The 21,228-nt window shown below is 40.0% G+C and overlaps 1 protein-coding gene across 1 annotated transcript; it reads right to left on the bottom strand.

Annotated features, from left to right (window-relative positions):
* Positions 1-402: 402 nt before the first annotated feature.
* Positions 403-14,199, bottom strand: def8 (differentially expressed in FDCP 8 homolog). Its single transcript, XM_071530668.1, has 12 exons — positions 14,077-14,199; positions 12,387-12,509; positions 9,618-9,715; positions 9,336-9,485; positions 8,534-8,675; positions 7,997-8,161; positions 6,859-6,986; positions 6,574-6,687; positions 6,068-6,148; positions 2,796-2,936; positions 2,458-2,567; positions 403-2,321 (listed from the first exon to the last, which is right to left on the bottom strand). Exons 2-12 carry the CDS (start codon positions 12,493-12,495, stop codon positions 2,228-2,230), a joined length of 1,332 nt encoding a protein of 443 aa, XP_071386769.1. The 5' UTR covers positions 12,496-12,509; positions 14,077-14,199; the 3' UTR covers positions 403-2,227.
* Positions 14,200-21,228: the final 7,029 nt, after the last annotated feature.

Raw genomic sequence — 21,228 nt, 5'->3', positions numbered from 1 at the left:
GTGCTGATAATCCCCAGCCAGCTGAAGGATAATACCGTTTTTTTATTTTAGTTTGTGCCAATTGTCCTCTCTCCTTTAAATTATTCCTGGTGGTGATTGTACACACTCAGCATAACTTAGTTGGAAAGATCAAGGCTCGTGTTCCTAACTTCAGAAGACATTTACTTGCATTAATTATTGTACAGTATGAAAAACAATTTATACAAACTGAGCCCGAGCGAGATAATCCATCGCAGTAAACATTAGGTCTTAATTTGGATTTGTCAAAGATTCTTCTTCGCTGTGCCAGTTTATCAGCTGAGATATCTGCTCTGCTCGACACAGGACAACAATCCTGTCCACACAACCCACCCATGTCTGCTGATCATGAATTTAACACACTACAACCTTAATGTACCTCATTACTTTATTCATGCACTACTTCACATGATTTTACAATTATCATAGGCTATGGTTTTCACCAACACCAACTTGTAGGCTATGTATGTCCATTAGTCAGAGAAAAAACAATAACCATTATATCATGCTGAAAGAAAACAAAATTATTTTAAAACAAATAATTTTAAGTCAACATTTGCAGTTTTGTCATTTCTGAAACAAAGGTGCTACACTTGGAGACTTGAAATCATAATGCGATGGTAAGTGTATTAAGACTTTTGGATAAAACATATTAGCACATGTATATAAAGTTGTAGCTTACAATCTTGGCCACACCATGTAAACTTAAGATATGGTTCATGAGTGTATGTTCACGTTCATTTGTCCGTTTGCTACACAGTGCACTAAACCTATCTGCATTAAACATACATCAAACTGTATGAAATGAGGTCAGTTTTGAAAAAAAAAAAAAAAAAGGCAAACTTTTGTTCTTCTTTCCTTACATACATTTAACTTCCCAATTTCCATTCTTGGTCAGTTAAAGCAATATTTCTCATTAGTAGAACATAATTTTTTTTTTCAGATGCATACCTTGAGAGTATCTCTAGCAATACAGCTATTTATTTTTCAACTCATATTACTGATGACTGTAAACACACAAACTTGCTTGCTGAAAACAGTTACAGACCATAAAAAATACTTTTTTCTGGTACAATGTCAAAATAAGTGAGTGATCACTATTGATATCCAGGGTAATAATAGGGTCAAATAGGAAGTATAGGCTACATGTTAAGGTGCAAATGGTCTGTTGAATTGAAATATTGCTTTAAGGCCTGGAAGTGAGTGTCTGTTTTCTTAAAGACCCCATGAGATGGAAAACAGACATCAATTCATGTCCCTGAAAGGAAATATGGGCAGGTTACATGAGTTGAAGGCTGGGGTGGTCACTGCGTTATTGACCGTGCAAAATATCCAATAGTAGAACTGATTACGGAATGTGCGAGAAGGCAATGAAAAAGAAGCTATACTGAATATGATTATGGTCAAGAAAGACTTGATCCCACACTTATAACCTACTGGAACGTCCTGTTTCTTAATTGTAGCATACTAACGTTTGCTAAAGGCAAACTGATGGGACTGATTATGCAAATTGGGAAACAGGCCACTAGTGCAACACCTCAAAGATGTCAATCAAAATGTTGCCCCTCAAGTGCAAGATCAATGACTTCATAGCACGTTTACAGGATAAAAAAAACAAAAAAAAACAAAATTGCAGCTGTTTTGAAGATACATTTTTGATTAATATAATTTTGTTAATTTCTTTGGAGTAAGTTATAATTCTTGAAAACTCAAAACTCATTTTTAATTTATGGCGACCGTAAAGGTTAAGATTTAGCAAGGTTGGCAGTATAGGTCAGTTGAGGCTTTTCATGGCTATTATCAACTCCTGCATGCAAAAAGACCTACTGGTAAGCTGGCTTCTCTTTATAGGGCATTTATATTTATTTAGTAAATTTATACAGACAGATGCTGACACACACACACGCACACATACACACGCGCACACACACAACAGTGCTCACAGCCAATCTCGGAGAATGAATTAAAAACTTAGATAAAAAATATATATATTTATATTTTTTCAGATGGGCCTCTAAGTACCCTGCTTCATTATGTAGTGCACAGGAAGAAAGACACCATAAACATCCACACAAAACAACACAAAGGCCGAGACGAAAAGCTAAAAACACTTGTATCTGACTTTCTTGATAGAGTAGAATACAACATCAGGCAAAGTGCAACATCCAGTAGTAGTCACAGTAACATCAGGCGGAGTCCGCTCCAGGGTTTAAGCATCTTTCACATCCGACGGCTCGTCTTGCTTGCGCTCCGTCATTCGGGCACATCGCGGACAAGTTGTGGAGTTGTCATAGTAACAATCTCTAAACAGACGCACAGTTGCCAACAACTTCTGTTACATATACTGTACAAGAATGTCCATTCTGGTAATGTGTTGTTTTTCATTTTAAATATGTGTGGTACTGAATGTAATCTATAAATAAGTTGGTGGTGACAAACCTGTGGAAGACAGCAGAGCAGTCGTGGCACACTGAAGTGTGGCTGTCAAAAGGGAACAGGATGTCTCCCTCCTTACACAGCTCACACACAAACCCTTTGGCCTGACAACGCTACACACACACATGTACATACACACACAGAATGGGACAGAAAGTCAGAGTTTCAGAGAGGAGACACAATCTCTATTCCTTAAGCAAAATATACAGTACTATCCTCAGTATCACATCCCAATATAAGAACACAGTGAGTTAAGAGCGTTTAAGAGTACAAACACAGGCATTAAGCTTACTGTAAAAGAGAGTTCATTAATATTGTGCTTAATGTATGACAAAGCTCACCTCACAGTCTAGTTTGATGTGCTTAGCAAATGTGGTGTGGATCTCTGTAAGGGAGCAGCTGAGTCTTCCACTGGAGATGTCAATCAGATCCTGTAGTGAGTACATGTCGTCGTTCTCCACAAAGTGCTGGCGATCATGGAGCTGCGGCATACAAATGCAATGGGGAAATTGTTAATTAAAGATTGTTATTGCATGATGAAAGAGTATGTGACCTGCTGCATATTGTGAAAACAGGCACCAACAGTATGTATCATCACTGGACCATCTGTTAGCCAAATTTGTGTCTCCTAATAAAAACTGGTATTTCAAGCAAGCATAAGTATTGTGATGGTGTTTGATTAGATAGGGGTTCGAAAGCCTTTTCAGTCACAGCACTTATATGACTATTAAAAAGTTTAGTCCCTGATCCTTTCATGAGACCAGGGTTCATGAAGACATATTGCTTCTCTAATCACATATTGCTTCTCTTGTCACATCACCAGAAGTAATCCTGTGAACCATTCTGGGTTTAAAAAACAAGAGCATCTGGTATTATTCTAATATGTTAGCTCTTATTTACAGCTCAGTAAGAGAACCAAGATGTTACCTTACTTGTTTCATGTTTCTGTGACACTATGGGTATATATGTAAAAAAATATATAAACATCAAACAAAAAGTTCGGAACTTTGTGTTTGGTAGATTATTTCTCTGTTGTAACAATGCTTCTTGGCAATACATTTTATACCGTTGGAAAGCCTGTTTATTTCCCTTTTAAATGGTGCCCCATTTGTAAGGAACATGCATTTGTGGGATGAGCAGCACAGCTGAGTATGTGGGTTGCGCTCATGAAAAATTTGCCAAATCTTCTCTGCTAATGCCAAACAGCTTATTCTGCTGTTGCTATTGACTCTTGTTTTGAGCTTCCGGTACCCCCAGGTGCTGACAGTCAGGTACCTGATTGGCACCTGCACTGGAACCTGAACATGTGGAGGAACGTTATGTTCAGCGATGAGTCCAGATTCTGCCTACGGAAGTTGGATCGTAGGGTCAAAGTGTGGAGAAGACGGGGAGAACGCTATGCTGATCGCTGCACCGATAGAGTAACACCTTTTGGTGGAGGCAGTGTGATGGTGTGGGGCGGCATCTCCACCACTGGAAAAACGAGGCTTATCATCATTGGAGGCAATCTCAATGCAGAGAGATATCGAGATGAGATTCTGCAACCAGTGGCGATCCCATATCTCCACAGTCTGGGACCGAACTCCATCCTCCAAGATGACAACGCTCGCCCCCACAGAGCGGGGTTTATCAGAGACTACCTCCAGAATTTGGGAGTAGAGAGAATGGAATGGCCTGCCAACAGTCCTGACCTCAACCCAATTGAACACTTATGGGATCAGCTTGGGCGTGCTGTTCGTGCTAGAGTGACCAACACAACCACGTTGGCTGACTTGCGACAAATCCTGGTTGAGGAGTGGAATGCCATCCCACAGCAGTGTGTGACCAGGCTGCTGACCAGCATGAGGAGGAGGTGCCAGGCTGTTGTGGCTGTGTATGGTTCTTCCACACGCTACTGAGGCTCCTGACTGTTTGTTAAATGAATAAATTGTAAAATTGCCAATATGTCTTGTTTCTTCCTTGTTACTGATAGACTTCAATCATCCAATCCACCAAACAACACCAAACAAGAGTCAATAGCAACAGCAGAATAAGCTGTTTGGCATTGGCAGAGAAGATTTGGCAAATTTTACATGAGCGCAACCCATATACTCAGCTGTGCTGCTCATCCCACAAATGCATGTTCCTTACAAATGAGGCACCATTTAAAAGGGAAATAAACAGGCTTTCCAACGGTATAAAATGTACTGCCAAGAAGCATTGTTACAACAGAGAAATAATCTACCAAACACAAAGTTCCGAACTTTTTGTGCGATGTTTATATATACCGTACAAGCATTGACTAAGTTTAAAATACAGGAACACAACATTCAGATTTTTGCCTTTACTTTCACTTTGTAAGATTAACTCCATTTACAGGGAATGAACAAAATAATGGAAAAGACAATATGAAAAAGGACTTTTAAGTAACTAAATCACAAGCCCAAAGGCAGCTTCACAGGCGACTCTTATTAGGTTCAGTTCCAATTAGCAGTATGTGTGCACAATGCCAATAAGTGCTGTCAGTGAGCTTCAACTTGCGACCATTGTTCCTCTTTGCCGATGCAGTTTGTTTGGCAGATGTCATATTTTCCCTTACCACATTAAATAATTTTGCAAGACTTGTACATTGCAACTTGCACATCAACATTTGTTAAAGTGCACAAAGATTTGCAAAAATACACCCAAATATGTGAACTGACTTTCACGAACTACAAATTAAAATTTGTAGTTGTATCTCAATATTTGTGAATGTGTAAAAAAGATCTGTTGTTGCACATCAACCTTTACACACAAAAATAAATTCTATATGTGCCTTGCTGTTGATAAGTGCAACGCTACATACAAAACAACATCTACAGTATGGAGTTTTGACAGACTTTTGATGCTCTCATGGGATCAGCCAGTGGGGAACAAGGATTTGACATCCTTTTTCACCATCCAATCAGAGAGCGGTGTTGCCTGAGCAGAGAACATGGCTGCTGGTTCTATTAATAAAAAGGGGAATTTGGCTTGTGGGTTTTTATCACTCTTGAAAATGAGCTGGAAAAGTGAAAACCATCTCATTTTCCCATTTATGAATACAAATGTCATCTCTCTACAATCACTCCACAATTTTTCAGCAGGTATACCAGAACAGTTTTTTTTAGTAGATGTTATAAACTATACATTTTATTTACATTACACTACAATAAATGTTTGTTAAGAACTCACTCTGTCTCAGCAGGCCATAGCCAATCACAGACAATCACACTGACTCAAACTGCAGCCAGAAATCTAAGTGTGCTGGAAATTACAGTAACTTCATTCAGATATGCAAGTTTTTACAAAACATTTGTGAAAATAAGGTTATCTATTTGGGTCTATGTTTGCAAATCTTTTTTACACCTTCACAAAAGTTGATGAACACGTGGGCAAGTACAAGTTTTGAAATATCTGAGGCCAAATTATGAAACAGATTTGAGCTGATACTGACCAGGATAGTTGCTAATGCACATCCACATGAGGGTGCTGTTGCAGAAAATAGTTCACATAAGGCTTAACCAAAGAAAGATCATGCCACTGTAGATCAGACTGTGATTGCACCATCCCAAATCATTTTAATTTGCAGTAGATACTGTAAAGAGCTGCTGACCTGCAGTAGTAGCCGAGCCTCCATGGCCTCCTTACAGGTAATAAAATAGGGCTTCATCAACAGGATATCTTGACGAAGCTTCTGTAAGGGGGGCACCCGCACACAAAGACAGACACACACACACACACACACACACACACACTGTGCCATCAGTCTCAACCCATGTGCAGAGATGGGTATCAGTGCCGACAGGTTATTTCACCTCTGAGTGGAGCATGTGCTCGCAGTCGGTCTATAAAAAGGTTGGTTGGTTTCCACTTCATTAGTCTCTAATGACAATACAAAATCTAATAACAGTGCAAAAGTGCTGGGCTGGGCTGAATGAAGAAAACAATTGTAGTGGTAATACAAACAACGAAAGAAAAAAAAGGTTAAATGATTAAATTATTTTGGTGGGGGCTCAGGGGGAAATGGTGAAAACACTACATGTGGATTGTAATTTGACTACACAGTTTGTTTCTTATAGCATCTATACTACTGCCTCAAAATAACGTGAAGCTACCCACCCTAATCTCCACAAGTTCCTCCACAAAGTTGAACAGCAGCGGGTTGATCTCTTTCAGCTTCAGTACAGGTCGCGACATCATCAGGGCCAGGTAACGCATCGAGGAGCGGCAAACCTGACAAGGAGACACACTGTCAGAACACAGACTGGCTGCATACGCACACATGAAGGCACACAACTGACAGGAAATGTCTTAGATCGATATATGAAAGATGATGGGATGATTTTACGTGTTGAGTTCAGAGCATAAGGCCGGGCATAAGTTCCCTGTGGCAGGCCGGGGTACCTTGCGCGGTTCAAACTCCCAGTTGTGGATGACCCGTGCCGGGACGATGGCGGTGTCGTTCCAGTGGCATGTGCTGCAGTAATACTGGCCTGTGTAGTCACACTGCCTGGCCTCACTAGGGACGCCCCCTAAAGGTGATAAAATGGTACAGTACAGCCAAATTATAAAACAAAAGATCAAACTTTGTAATTGTCGTCCTAGATTAAAGATGCAGTAGATAAATTACTTAACCTTCTCTACTATGATACAAAGCTATCTAAAGCAAAAAGTCCCTGAAAATGATGTCAAAAGAGTCAGTACACACAAAATGTTTGTAGCACATTCACAGGCTCCTTCTTGATGGGCTGTAAAGCCCGTTTATAATTGTGTGCATATGCGCATATCAGCTGAGTCATATATCAAAATGCAACTTGAAAGTCAATGGTCAAAATGTAATGCTAAGCTCAAATTTAGTCAGCTGAAATTACATATTGCTACAAGATCTTCTGTTTCCCTATTTCAGCCTGCCTTAGGAAGCAGAGAAATATCAAAAACGGTCAAGCAATATGCTCCATCAATCCCCTAACATTTTAATTTGGATTGAGAAAATTCCTGAAGCTAGAGGCAAGGAAAGGAACCGCTTTTATTAACCCCAATGACTTTCTGGACGAGACATGCCTACACAGAATTCAAAACACCATGATCATGGGTAGGTGTTGCACAAAATACTGGTGGAATACATAATACTGCAGAAGTTTAAAAAAAGATAGGGATGTAGAGAGGAGGAGATGGAAGGACAAGGAAAGGAAGAGAATATATAGAGGGGCTTTAAGTACAAAATTGGTCTAACTGTATTAACTCCAAAAACACTATACAGCAAATTTAGATATATGAACTTCAGTGTCTTTCAAAGGCATGAAATATAGTGTCTCACACAGTATCTTACAAAGTCCATATTTTGGTCATTTTATAAGGCAGAATGAAAGACTGTGCACATAAATATGGCTTAAGATGGTCAGTCAACTATGTTTAACAGTCCAACAAAATAATCCAGTGTATTTGAACGTATGACACATATATGACACATATGTACATATTCTTGAACATGTTCACCTTCCCTCCAAAACATCATCACCCAACACAGCGTGTCCACACTTACGCAGTGACACAGGTGTGCGACATTCTGCACAGCGGTAGTCTTGCCGGTCCAGTCCTATCTCAGGGCAGATGCTGAGCTCGTACTCCGATTGGTGGCTGACCTTCGACCTCACACAGGGCTTGGTGATCAGGTTCATACACTTGCTATGGCAACGGTAATAGCAACCTGAAACAAGAAGGAAGAAGCATTTGCATTGAAAATTATTTTGTGCAGCGCCATTAACACTAGAATCACCACCACAACCCTGCCAAACTCACTGGTTTGGAGTCCAATGTTACAACTTACAACAGTGTTACCAAGTGCCTGCCTTTTGTCTATTTTGTGCCTTTTGTTCTTTTCTTTGTGAAGGAAAAAAACCTGCACATCACAGTATGAAAGCATCAATATGAAAAAGGTTTATAGTGTTGTATTGCAAGAGCAATGTGCAGGATCTTTTTTCATAGTTGTTTTCTTTATGACTTTGCGTCTTTGACAATTTTCCCTGGAAGCAAATCTAATGTGCTTTTTTAGACTGATACTATGGATAGTGTGTCTCACCTGTGCAGGTGTACCAGGTCTGGATAAGGCCCCAGATGATAGTGCTACACTTGTCACAAGTCTGTTTCACGCTCTTGCTCTTTTCCTTAGAAAAGCGGTGCTCCAATAGGACTCTCAGATTAGGCTCGTCCTCCTCAGGATCCTGTGAAGGGACAAAGCAAAATCAACAATACAGCCAACCATTTGTGTGTGAAAGTACAATCAGAACTGTATGCAACAACATAATCTCAGAACAGCAACATAGTTACTGTACAGTTTAAATACAGTTTCAAATCCATAGACTACTCCTCAAAATGTGCACAATGTCAATAAGTGTACATGGAGGCATAAACACCACTTCCTAGTCTTGCAATGTCTGGGAAGTGGTGTTTATGTCTCCATGTACGCTTATTGCTTTGATATCACAATAGGCAGAATAGGATGCATTTCCTCCATAGCTGCAGTTTGTTTTAGTTTGTTTTACTTCATATTTTGTCAATAATTGTTACCATGAATATATAGCCTGTGGACTGTGATCTGATATAAACTCGAAAAAAAACAATGAGCAGAGTTTTTGCTGTCCATATACATTATTGCTGTCCATATACAATTATTCCACCATTTTCCCCTCAATAATTCCTAACTCTGTAATAACATTTTTATCTGAAATTCTTTGTCTGTGCATTCCACAAAATGGACTAGTGAAATTAGTCAATTAAGAATTTCTTAAGCCCTTCTGTGTACAAAAGATTGCCCCACTGAGTCAACACCACAATATTTCACATCATGCTCTTCAGTTCTCCATTCCCTCCTTAGCCCAAACCTTAAGCTCCTGTAGTTTGAGACGCAGGTGGATCAGTTTCACCACCGTGTCCTTCTGTCTCTCCGAGTGTTCAGGCAGCTCCAAGATCAGTCTCTTACACTCCTCTATGGCCAGCTTCAGCTGTTCGATGTCCGACGCCACAAACGAACCCTGTAACAGGAGAAAGCATGTAAATGACACGTATTGGGATTATATAAGCACTCTTAGTTCTACAATCTATACTGTTTCATATACTGTGATTAATTATTTTGAATTGACTTGAACTGCAGGGAAATTTCTTACCACAGGCCTGGAGAAGTGGTCCTCAGCTAGCCCAAGATCCATGGTCCGATCTGAGCTCTGGGTTCTGGTCTCAGAGGAGAACAGCTCAGGTCTTGACTCTAACAAGAGAGGAGCATAGCATAAAGCATTGTTCTCCCTGTAAGCATGCGTACTGTGCTCTCACAAGTGCACTCAGTCATGCATGCTAATTTCACACACATGACTGTGGTCACTGAAGGCGATTCCTGAACTCCGACCAATGGTTCAACAGGTATCCAAGGGCAACAGCACAAAATGGACAACTGGAGTATTCACAGGTAATTGTCTTTATCAGTTCTGGTAATGTGTAGCCAGGCCAGTTGACAAGGCAGAGGCCCACTGTCTTACTGAGGCACTAAAGGTTGCTGCTCACCTCGCTTTATAACCTTAAAATTTACATGTTCATAGTCCATATGTTACTCAACTGTTTGCTTCTACTACACCAATTCCACTGTGTGAACATTCCTCTTCTGTATATACTGTATTCTTCAGTGTAAAAATGTGTTTTATTTGTGGTACTCTACATATCTATATGCGTGGTGTCTAACAATAATAGAATAAGCACATGCCTCAATCCACCAGAACTAGTGGTATCTCTAATGTGATATCTCTAATGTATTTGATGACAATAGAGTAAGTGATGCATCTTGCCAGTGAAATCTGACATCTACCAAATTAATTGAAAACTCTGACTGAACACATCCACTTCCTTGTTTGGGTGAACAACATTTTTGTTTGTGCATATGTGCAGTTCCTCATGAAGATCATTAAACTCCTCTGATTAGATTTTTCAGAATTAATACTTACATAATAGAATCATATAATGGAAATATTATTTGTTGTCACTGTTGCATAGTTTGTGCGGGATGCGTACTATAGAGTTATTATTAAATTCCACAGACTGGCACAACAGACTGGGACATGTACGACCTAGTGTTTTCATCTGTGAAAAAACATTGACAGTAAAACAACATTTTTGATTAAAAGCAGAATTCAGAGATAAATATGCTGTTACATGGAACTGGGAGGTATTGGGGGGGGAAAACTGAACTATGTTAGTTGAATATTGGTGACAGGAAAAATGAACAGAAACTGATTTAAACACCATTGTAAATAGGAATAGGTGGGCTAGGTGCTCAAACACACAGAAATATGACACTTGCCTCAAATAAAACTTGTACTGCAAAATCATGTTTTGCCCAAGGTTTAGATTGAATGAGACAAAATTCAAACCTCCTAAATACCTGCAACCCTTTCCCAAAGCCAGAGTTTTACCTCTTCTATCTTTTACTCAAATTTAGTTCACTTCCAGTTAAGTTAGATAAATTGTCCTTTTGGAGGGTTTGTTTGCCTGTATGATAATATTAGGGAAAGTTCAACAAAATAAAAAAATGGCCACACAATACAAATAACCAACCCAAATCTACAAGTCAAATAATATTTGTGATCAATTAACATTTAAAAAAGGTACACGTCAGGACGTCTATGCATAAATTACATGAAATGAAGAAATGTAAAAACCTGATTAAATCCAAAACCTAGCAGAATAAAACTGAGAATCTGAGAATGCGGGGAAATTAAACTGAACAGTCCAACAAATGACACCAAAACCACGACACAAGGTGAGAAATCAGGCTAATCACAATTTCAATAAGTGCTTACTCGCCACCTTACTGAAACAAAGTGCAAACAAATGCTGTTATTGTTACCTGCGTACACCTCAGAACAAAACATGCTGAGTGAATATAACTTCTCAGTGGCAGCCAGAGAGAGGACACACAGCAGAAAACACCGATGCACAGCAGTGAACTGAGCTCGGCTAAGTGTGGGTTGGACCAGCCTGTCAAGATTATTGTAACCAAACGACCAAAGACTTCTTTTAATTCCCATATCCTCAAATATAGGAAGTGTTTCCACAGCATCGTCTATAATCATGTTTCTCACTTCCTCTGGTTAAGCTACTTTCAACTTCCTTATCTTCCAGCTCAGATTTATTCACACTACTTCAATATAGATGTTATAAGTGTATGAAGATTGGTCCTAGATCCGTTGAAAACAGAGCAGGCTATGAAATCATGGGAAGGGAATGTATTTTTCAGAATCAGTTGACTTTCCCGTGAAATGAGGCAGACTTCCATTACATCTCAGCATCTACTGTGCTCTCTTGGTTATTTCTTCATTGTGCTGTAAGAATTTGACACTGTAGGGGGTACAGGTTCTGCAAATAAGCGAGTCTCAGCAAAGCACAACCCATGATCTCAGTAACCAGCTAGGATTGCCCCTTGCATGTCAGGGAGTTAGGTTGCTTAATTTAGGAATTTTACAATTTGGGATGCTTCTGTAATACCCAGCCCCCTGTGTCTTCATAAGTGGAGTCACAAGAGAGAACCATTACTTTGTGTCAAATACTTCAGGCTCGTTACACATGCCAGATCTTGGAGTTCTTGTGGTCCAATTTGTTATTCCTGTTGTATTGCTTGTCAGTGGATAAAAATGTTTTCCAGTGCGCTGTTGAAATGAACACTAACACACTGCTGACATCAGCACTACTTCTGGGATGCATGACATAACTTCTGAACTGAGCCATATTTAATACTACACAAAATCCTAACTGTCTTGTATTGAGGAACTTTCTTTCTGCAAAGAAAAAAAAGAAAAAATCCTTAATGGGATCCTCTAAAGTGAGGTCACATTTTACACTTAGGATGCCTCTGTCATGACTTGCCTGTAGAGAACTTCTGAAAAGCTCACCGTGCTGTGGGGGCGTCTTGCCCCCTTGGGGACCATCCTCTTCCTCTCCACGATCAAAGGGGTTGAGGCGGCTTTGGCGGAAAATGGCAAGTTTCTCATCATACTCCATTTCAATGGCTACATCTAGGCAATAAAAATACATAACAGTCACACTGAGAGTTAGGTAATTTCTCTTCCTATGTGATTATGAATTGGGGCAGCTAGGAGGAGAAGTGAGTAAGGAGGCCGTCTTTAACTGGAAGGACGGTTGGCTTGGCTGTTGCTTGTTGTGCAATGTGTCCCCATTCAGATGCCAATTCATTTGTGAGGTTTGTTAGGGATTAGGGAGTTGTTCTATGAAATTAAATCTCAACTCAGGGTATATTATCAGTAAACAGGTTGCGGCAAAATAAATGCACAAAATACATGTTGCGTGCCAAGTTGTGTTTTCATTCAAGATTGGTTGAAAAGCATATAATATTTTTCAAATTTCATTTTGCTGCTTTGGCTGCCTCTAAACATATCAGAGTTACTCAGCTTGAGCCCATTAGCCTGCTCAAATTCAATATGTGTTAGTTCTTACAGTGTTTCCCACATTCAAATGTATTTGTGGTGGTAGGTGGGTTGGCAAGGCGGGGATTGAGTGCCTTTTTTATCCTTGTATTCTCTTGTATTGTCAATATAAAGGCTAATATCAATAAAGGATCCCATTACCTGGATGGCTGAAAAATTATCTAATGTACTCCATTTTAAATAGTTCCATTTGTCAAACAAATAACTAACCTAATCCTCCTCAGGACGAGTCCTTTTCCTTCTTTGAAAATATTTTTCAATATTAATCTGGATTGAGGGAGCAAACATTCAGAGTCAGAGTTAAAAAGTTAATATTAACGTTATCAGTCCACTCAGTGGATACTGACTAGCAGCTATGCTAACCCTAACCCTAACCCTTCATAACCATGATAAGGGGTGGAGTTTTCAAGAAAGATAGAGCTACCAATGCAAAGTGGACTGCAACCTTATTCGATGTAAAGTAAACCATAAAATGAAGCCTCTACAGAACTCAATCCATTTGGTTCAATTTTACAACTTTTTTAAGGTTGGGGTTTCCAACTACTCTGGCAGGTGATCCCATACTGAGGTCACAAAAACACTGTACTGTGTTTAGAGGAGGTAGCTATGCAAATTAAAAACACAGTATCCCTGCGGGCATCAGTCTGCTCTACTGAGATAGACGATGACAACTGTCTATAAGCTGCATGGCTGTTACACTGCATCAAGTAATGGTCACATATTAGTCAATTTAGTTTACAATATTAGCATTTTAATATCGGGGACATTACATGGGGTCCCGACCCCAAGGTTGAAAAAGCCTGAGAGTTACAACAAAGCACGGGGCCTCACTAACGTTAACGTTAATTAAAAACAATCAGTTAATTTAGTAAAAATAGGAGAGCCCTCTAACTACTTAATTAATCAGTGGTGTGGTAAGCTTGATTAAGTTTCAATGGTTTTAATACTAAAATTGTAGGATAATGTTAATTATCGATGACAGAGACCATGTTAGCATCATTAAAGGAGCAAAAATCAACACCCATGCATGTCAGTAGCTAATGCTAACTAGCTAGCTAGCAGTTTTAACTAGCGTCAATCTATTTTGGTGCTAACGTTTAGCTCACTGGCGTCAGCTGGACCTTATTTGGGAGCTTACCCCGTTGTCGGCCTTATTTATCACAAGGCAATGGGCTTTCGTGCGTTAAAGCAGATAATTCTTGCACAGTAATGGTCGACGGTTGTGGTCAAAGATGAACAGTTCTGCCCGTGTTGTTGTGTCTGTCATCAGCAACATCACAAGGCAAGGAATGTAAAGCACCCCACAATAAAAACATGCTATTTCCGCTCAGCGTTTTCAAAATAAAAGCCGTATTTCCAATCCAATAGCAATGAAATGCTATGCGTAGCCTATTTGCGAATCTTCTTGTCAATAGCGTTAAACAAATTAAACAAAAGGTTGTTAAGTAAGATAGTAAATATAAAAACACTAATATAAATTAACGATTTTTAAGCAAAATATTTACAATAGGCCTAAAAGCAAAGGAAACATTATCAAAGTATAACTTCCACGTTGTATACATGAACGTTGTGCATGAATACAAACAGAGGTTAAGTGGCATGAACCTATAAATAAGATGTGCAAAGTAATAACAGTTGTGCAAAATGTTGGGTGAATATAATATTTGTATAATACGGTCACCTAGCCTAATATAGTAGGTCTACAATTGGTAGTTACAAATATATAATGTAAATAATGTAAAAATCTGGATTAAGATAGAGCTATAGCATACATAAAATTGATGCAATACCAATATGCAGGATATATCTGTAGGGTATATGATAGCCTATAGCATTGTATACTATACAATATAATAATATGGTGTATGCAAATATATGGTTGGTATATAATATATAATATTTTAAGAGGAATCTGTTGTAAATGTAAAACATAATTGTTTGGGTTTTTTTCCTAAAAAAAAACGCATCTATTTATAGCGACACTCACCGAGCACTTTATTAGGAACACCAGTACACCTGCTTATTCATGAAATTATCCATTCAGCCAATCATGTGGCAGCAGTGCAATGCATAAGTTCATGCAGATGTAGCTTCACTTAATGTTCACATCAAACATCAGAATGGGGAAAAATGTGATCTCAGTGACTTTGACCGTGGCATGGTTGTTGGTGCCAGACGGGCTGCTTTGAGTAATTCTGAAATTGCTGATCTCCTGGGATTTTCACACACAACAGTCTCTAGAGTTTACACACAATGGTGCGAAAAACAAAAAACATCCAGTGAGTGGCAGTGCTGCGGGCGGAAACACCTTGTTGATGAGAGAGGTCAGAGGAGAATGGCCAGACTGGTTGGAGCTGACAGAAAGGCTACAGATACAGATCAGTGAAACCGACCTATCCTCCATAGTCACCAGCATGAAGTCCTCAACCTGTGCCCTCGACCCTATCCCCTCCTTTCTAGTCAAGGCCTGCCTCCCTTCACTCTCCCCACTCATCACCAGTATAATTAACTCCTCCTTGTCCACTGGCCTCGTCCCCCTCCCCCTCAAGCTTGCTGCTGTCACCCCCATACTGAAAAAACCTGGTCTTGACCCTGACAACCCCGACAACTACTGGCCCATCTCTAACCTCCCATTTCTGTCCAAAATCCTTGAGCGAGCTGTTGCTGCTCAGCTCAAATCCCACCTCGACTCCAACAACCCCTACGAACCTTTCCAATCCGGCTTCCATTCCAAACACAGCACCGAAACTGCCCTACTGAAAATCACCAACGACATACTTCTCTCTGCTGACTCTGGCTTCCTCACCATCCTCATCCTCCTTGACCTCAGCGCCGCCTTTGATACCATCAACCATTCCATCCTCCTCGCATGCCTTCAACACTCCCTCGGCATAACCGGCACCGCCCTCTCCTGGTTTACCTCATATCTCTCTGACAGACATCAACACATCTCCATAAACAACTGCAAATCCTCCACCGCCCCAGTCACCCATGGTGTCCCCCAGGGTTCAGTGCTTGGTCCCCTCCTCTTCATCCTGTACATCCTTCCCCTTGGACAGATCCTCCGCCAACACGGCCTCCGTTTCCACTGCTACGCCGATGACACTCAACTCTACCTCTCCTCCAAGACCATCACCTCAACCACCCACTCCACCCTCACCTCCTGCCTTGCTGACATTAAATCATGGATGCAACAGAACTTTCTCAAACTCAACTGCAATAAATCTGAAGTCCTCATCATTGGCCCACACTCCCTCACCCGCTCCGCCCAGACCTTCTCACTCAACATCGACGGCTCCATTGTCACCCCCTCCACCCAGGTTCGCAACCTCGGAATCATCCTTGACCCCACCCTCTCCTTCCTACCTCACGTCAACCAGGTCACAAAAACTGCCTTCTTCCACCTCAGGAACATTGTCCGCCTCCGGCCCTCCCTGTCCTTTGCCGCTGCCGAAACACTTATCTATGCCCTCATAACTTCCAGACTCGACTACTGCAATAGCATCCTCTACGGCTCACCCAACAAAATCCTCAATAAACTTCAATACGTCCAGAACTCCGCTGCCCGCCTGCTCACCTCCACCTGCCGCCGAGATCACATCACCCCTGTTCACAACCTCCACTGGCTCCCGGTCAAATACAGGGTTGACTTTAAAATACTACTCATCACCTACAAAGCCATAAACAACCTGGCCCCTCCCTACCTCTCCGACCACCTCCCCCGACACACCCCTACCCGATCCCTCAGGTCTGCTGCCACTACCACTCTAAAGACCACCAGGACCAAGTTCCGGACCTGGGGTGACAGGGCCTTTTCAGTTGCTGCACCCTCCCTCTGGAACGCCCTCCCCAACCACATCCGTCAGGCTAACACCCTACCATCTTTCAAACAAGCCCTCAAAACCCACCTCTTCAAGCTCGCTTTCACCTGCTAACCTCCTTCCCTCTCTCTCCCGTCCGTCCACCTCATGATTCCTCTAGTTTTAACCACCTACTTTTATTCTTGTCTTTTATTTTTTTATTTTTTTATTTTTTTATTATAAATGCACCTATGAAATGATTTTGCCCTGTATGTGAAGCGTCTTTGAGTACCTAGAAAAGAGCTATACAAGACTAATGTATTATTATTATTATTATTATAAACTACTCTTTACAACTGTGGTGAGCAGAAAAGCATCTCAGAATGCACAACACGTCGAACCTTGAGGCGGATGTCACTTTGGTAGCCGGTTGACACTGAGCTGAAAGCTGATACCTACCCAGTATTAGTAAGGTGTTCCTAATAAAGTGCTCGGTGAGTGTATATAGGCCTATGCAAGAGGCGATGGTTGGTGCTTTTATTTTGAAGGTAAACTCGCCTTATATCCGGTCTTATTCTCGCTCTCTCTGGTGAACTTGACACACCATCACAAAGTGTTGTGGTTTAAGGTTTACCTCAGACAGGAAGACTGTCGAGGAGCGACATCTAGTGGAAGATCTCATACCAAACCTAACTCTTGCTTGTTTCGCATTGAAAGTAAAGGTCGTATCGACACTCTAACGCTTTAAAGATGACACATTGGGAAAAAGACATCGGGTGAACTGCATGTAGCCCATACGCATGTCAGAAAATCAGCTTTGAATTCAAATACCCAAAAGATGATTGAAATTTTGCCCTGGTGAAATTATCAAGACTGTTACATCATAATTGGGTATCTTAGAGTAGTATTGTTGTTACTAAAATTAAGTTATAACTTGAGTGACAAAATGTGCCACGGTGCTACAGAATTAAGATATGTGTGTATGTAGCCTATATTTTATAACTGTTATATGTATTTTTATTTATATGGTGGATTTTCATTAATTTTGCATGTTTTTTCCTAATGTTATTGTTTTTATATTGTTTTTATTATTGTATTAACACATGTTGAGTTTGCTTGTGCATGAAATGTGCTATCCAAATAAAGTTTGACTTGACTGAACTGTACATTGGCCTGTAGCAGTGACTTTGGGCTACTTGACGTTCCCAGCAGGCCTTTCCTGTAGCAGAGGGGAGTGAAGGCAAATAATTTAATTCAAATCCTCTCATTTCATCTTCTTTGACGCCTATAATTGGCAATAAGGCCTTCCCCAGGTATCAATAACAGGGTTTTTGATTTCTGGCACAGGAAGGGGATTAGAGTTATTGGTGACCTATATTCAGAAAATTCATTAATGTCTTTTACACAGATTAAAATTCAGTTTGGCATACCACGTACGCACTTTTTTGGCTTTTTGCAGGTTCGCCATTTCATACAAACGGATATTTTGCTGCCTCCTGGTGGTCCAGTGGTTAGTCCCCTGGATAAGTGCCTCTTAGGGTTCACCAAAACTAAAGGGTTTATTTCATATTTTTACCAATCATTGGATTCCTGCAATAAACATAATATTGATCATGTTCAGTCAGTATGGGAGAGAGATCTGGGGACTAAGTACGAAGCAGACGATTGGGCTGAGTGCATCCTTGCATGTCACGAAACATATGGCTGTAACAGATTTCAGGAAACTCAATATAAAATCTTACACAGACAGCATAGAACACCCTACATTCTTAATAAATTTGACCCCAGCTGATCTCCTTTTTGCCTGAAGTGCAAAACAGAGATTGGTACTTACATACATTGCCTGTGGCAATGCCCCATCATTTGTAAATTCTGGTCATCAGTAAACAAATTAAATGCCATTTTAGAAACTAGAATTGAAAAAACACCAGGTCTGTTCCTGCTTAATCTGCCTGACAGGAACCTGCCTCTTAATGCTTCTAATATTCTGCTCCTTCAAAAAAAAATTTGTATGTTTGTTTTTTTGTTTCTTCTATAAAAGCAAAATGGAGTATTAGTAGCTAATTATGTTTTTTTCTGTTTGAACTTGTATGTACCTTAGTAATGTTCCTGAATAAAGAGATTTAAAAAAAAATATCTCTCATCTGTACAGTATGCATATGTGTGTGAGAGAATGAGTGTGTTCTTACGTGGCTGTGTGTGTGTGTCTTTGTGTGTGTGTGTCTTTGTGTGTGTGTGTGTGTTACTTGTTCCATTCCCACTTTGAAAATCTCTGAGCTGTACTGTTTCTATTTTCTGAAGTCTGCTTGTTGGAAGTCTCAGCCAATAGGCCAAGAGTCAAGTCAGCTTGGCTCTCAGCATTCTGGCCTCTATCTACTAAGCAAAGCTTTTCAAGTTCCCTAAGCTGACTCAGCAGGAAGCATTATGTTCACGACATGATGCTGGAGCAACATCTCCAGTGGGATATGAGTACATTAGTTAAATCGTGTGGCCTGATCACTTAATATTTCTTTGTCGTGATCAGTGAACTCTGGGACACGTGCCTGCTAGTCAGCGACACTGAATTTAGTGTGCAAATATCCTCATCAGCAGCTGACTTTTGGATGTGGCAAATGTATTTAGCTCAATACTCTGTTGTCTTTCGTGGACTCCATTCAAATTCTTGAGAGAACCAAAGATCATTAAACATCTGGCCAAAGCCTATTTCCAACCAAAACATATTCTTTATAACATTCAAATTTACCACAGCATGGCAAAGTCTGGAAATTGAGATCATGTGGGCTGCTCAGTCTCCTGTTTTGTATTCACTGTGGCAACAGAGTTTATCTTCAGGGCATCAAAATGGGCTGTGGGTAGACAAAGACTCCTGAGTCTCCTGTTGGAGAGGTGAGCAGCCGAATCAGAACCAGAATGAGAATCTGTGGGAAGTGCCGACTTGGTAACCCCCATTTCTATATAGGTGCTGATCCATTCACACGACAAAATGGCAGAGGCAGAGTAATATACTGCTGAGATACATACAGTGTATCTTTAGAGAGCCAGAGGTGTCATCATCTCCACATGGATAAAGAACAAGAAAATCCCTTGAGAACAAAAAACGCTCATGAGAAAGAGACTGTGCAAGGGTCAGTGTGTTCTCTTCAATAAAGAGATGCTCTGTTCAGCGCTGTTTTCTGTCTCCACATGCTGTGTTTGGCAGCAGCATGTGACCAACCTCTTACGCTCAGGCTGCTCATATAAGCACAAAAAAATAAATAAATATATATATATATATATATATATATATATATATATATATATATATATATATATATATAAGCACAACATAACACAACATCACTTTTTAAAATGGTGTTACAACATGCTTTACATACAGTATAGTACAAATAATAATTTAAAAATAAATAAATAGAGATGGGATGCTTGCCGAAACCTTAAATCCACCTGGAATATCAGGATGAAGCAGAGGAATAATAATTTATTCTCAAGATATGCAGAATGCTGATCATGTTGACTGTTAATAGCCTGCACACATGCCTCATATGGTCCTTTTACAAATTTGTTAAAGATCTGTTCAGGCTTATTTAACGTTATACACATATAACATGTATGAATACTGTTACTTCCATCTCCTCTGGGGGCTAAGATATTGTATTTTTATCCAGCTTCCAGTAGGTCATCAGACTGTCCACATCCAGTGAGGCTCTGTTTTCTACATCCTCAAAAAGAAAGGCTTCTTTGTCAGAAATAGAGTGAGTGCTGGCCCCATTTTGCTTCAGATGGGTTTAATATGTGTGTAATGTAAGACACATGTCACATGATTAATTAACTTTATTAAAGAACCAGTAGATAAGGAAAAAATAAGATTTTAGGGGTAAAACATGAACTTTCTTTTAACTTGAAAAAGAAAAATAGAGTAGTAGTTTAGTATAGTATAGTCAGCAAGTATAGTCAGCAGAAAAACCTCTACCTAAATTGGAGATACTAATGGAGAATTTAGTGAAGTGAGAATGTACTCCTGTCTAAATTACCACACATTCTGCATAGCTGTACGTAGCTCGTTGAGTGAAGCGCCCACGATGGGATCATGACTGAAGAGCTTTGATCACACTGGCAAGAGTATTGGAGAATGAATGGAGGAACCCAGTGATATTTTCTCTTAAAGAAAAAACATTCAGTCATACACAAGCACAAGTTTGTCTTTGGACACTTTATCTTTGCTATGTAAGGGCAATAAATATGTATACATACAATCTGCTGAGTAGTCTAATGGACCCACCCATCACAACCAATGTCATGAAAGGCTTTACTTGACAGCCACTTAAAATCTCATTATATGTGACAGACAATTGTATTGTATAGGTTAGTTTAGCTTGAAATCAGACGTGTCAGTTGCCAGTAGTTGTTGCTGTCATTATGAGCCTGTGACATTTTTTAACTGGATGACAATCCTGCTTATCACATCACCACACCATGACACAGATTTTTGC

Source organism: Centroberyx affinis, unplaced genomic scaffold, assembly GCF_046629955.1.
Source record: "Centroberyx affinis isolate AG114_WGS23_722 - 3 ecotype Tasmania unplaced genomic scaffold, CSIRO-AGI_Caff_v1 ptg001952l_1, whole genome shotgun sequence".
Taxonomy (NCBI): domain Eukaryota; kingdom Metazoa; phylum Chordata; class Actinopteri; order Beryciformes; family Berycidae; genus Centroberyx; species Centroberyx affinis.
The sequence above is the reverse complement of the archived record's forward strand: the minus strand, read 5'-3'. Positions and strand labels throughout refer to the sequence as shown.

What these genes read in the sequence shown, in the direction of transcription:
- def8 (XM_071530668.1), bottom strand. Translation starts at nt 12,495, where the DNA reads ATGGAGTATGATGAGAAACTTGCCATTTTCCGCCAAAGCCGCCTCAAC. An exon ending in ACCACTTCTCCAGGCCTGTG is followed by an intron (nt 9,486 to 9,617) that starts GTAAGAAATTTC and finishes CTCCTGTTACAG; the next exon opens with GGTTCGTTTGTGGCGTCGGA. An exon ending in TCGCACACCTGTGTCACTGC is followed by an intron (nt 6,987 to 7,996) that starts GTAAGTGTGGAC and finishes TATCACCTTTAG; the next exon opens with GGGGCGTCCCTAGTGAGGCC.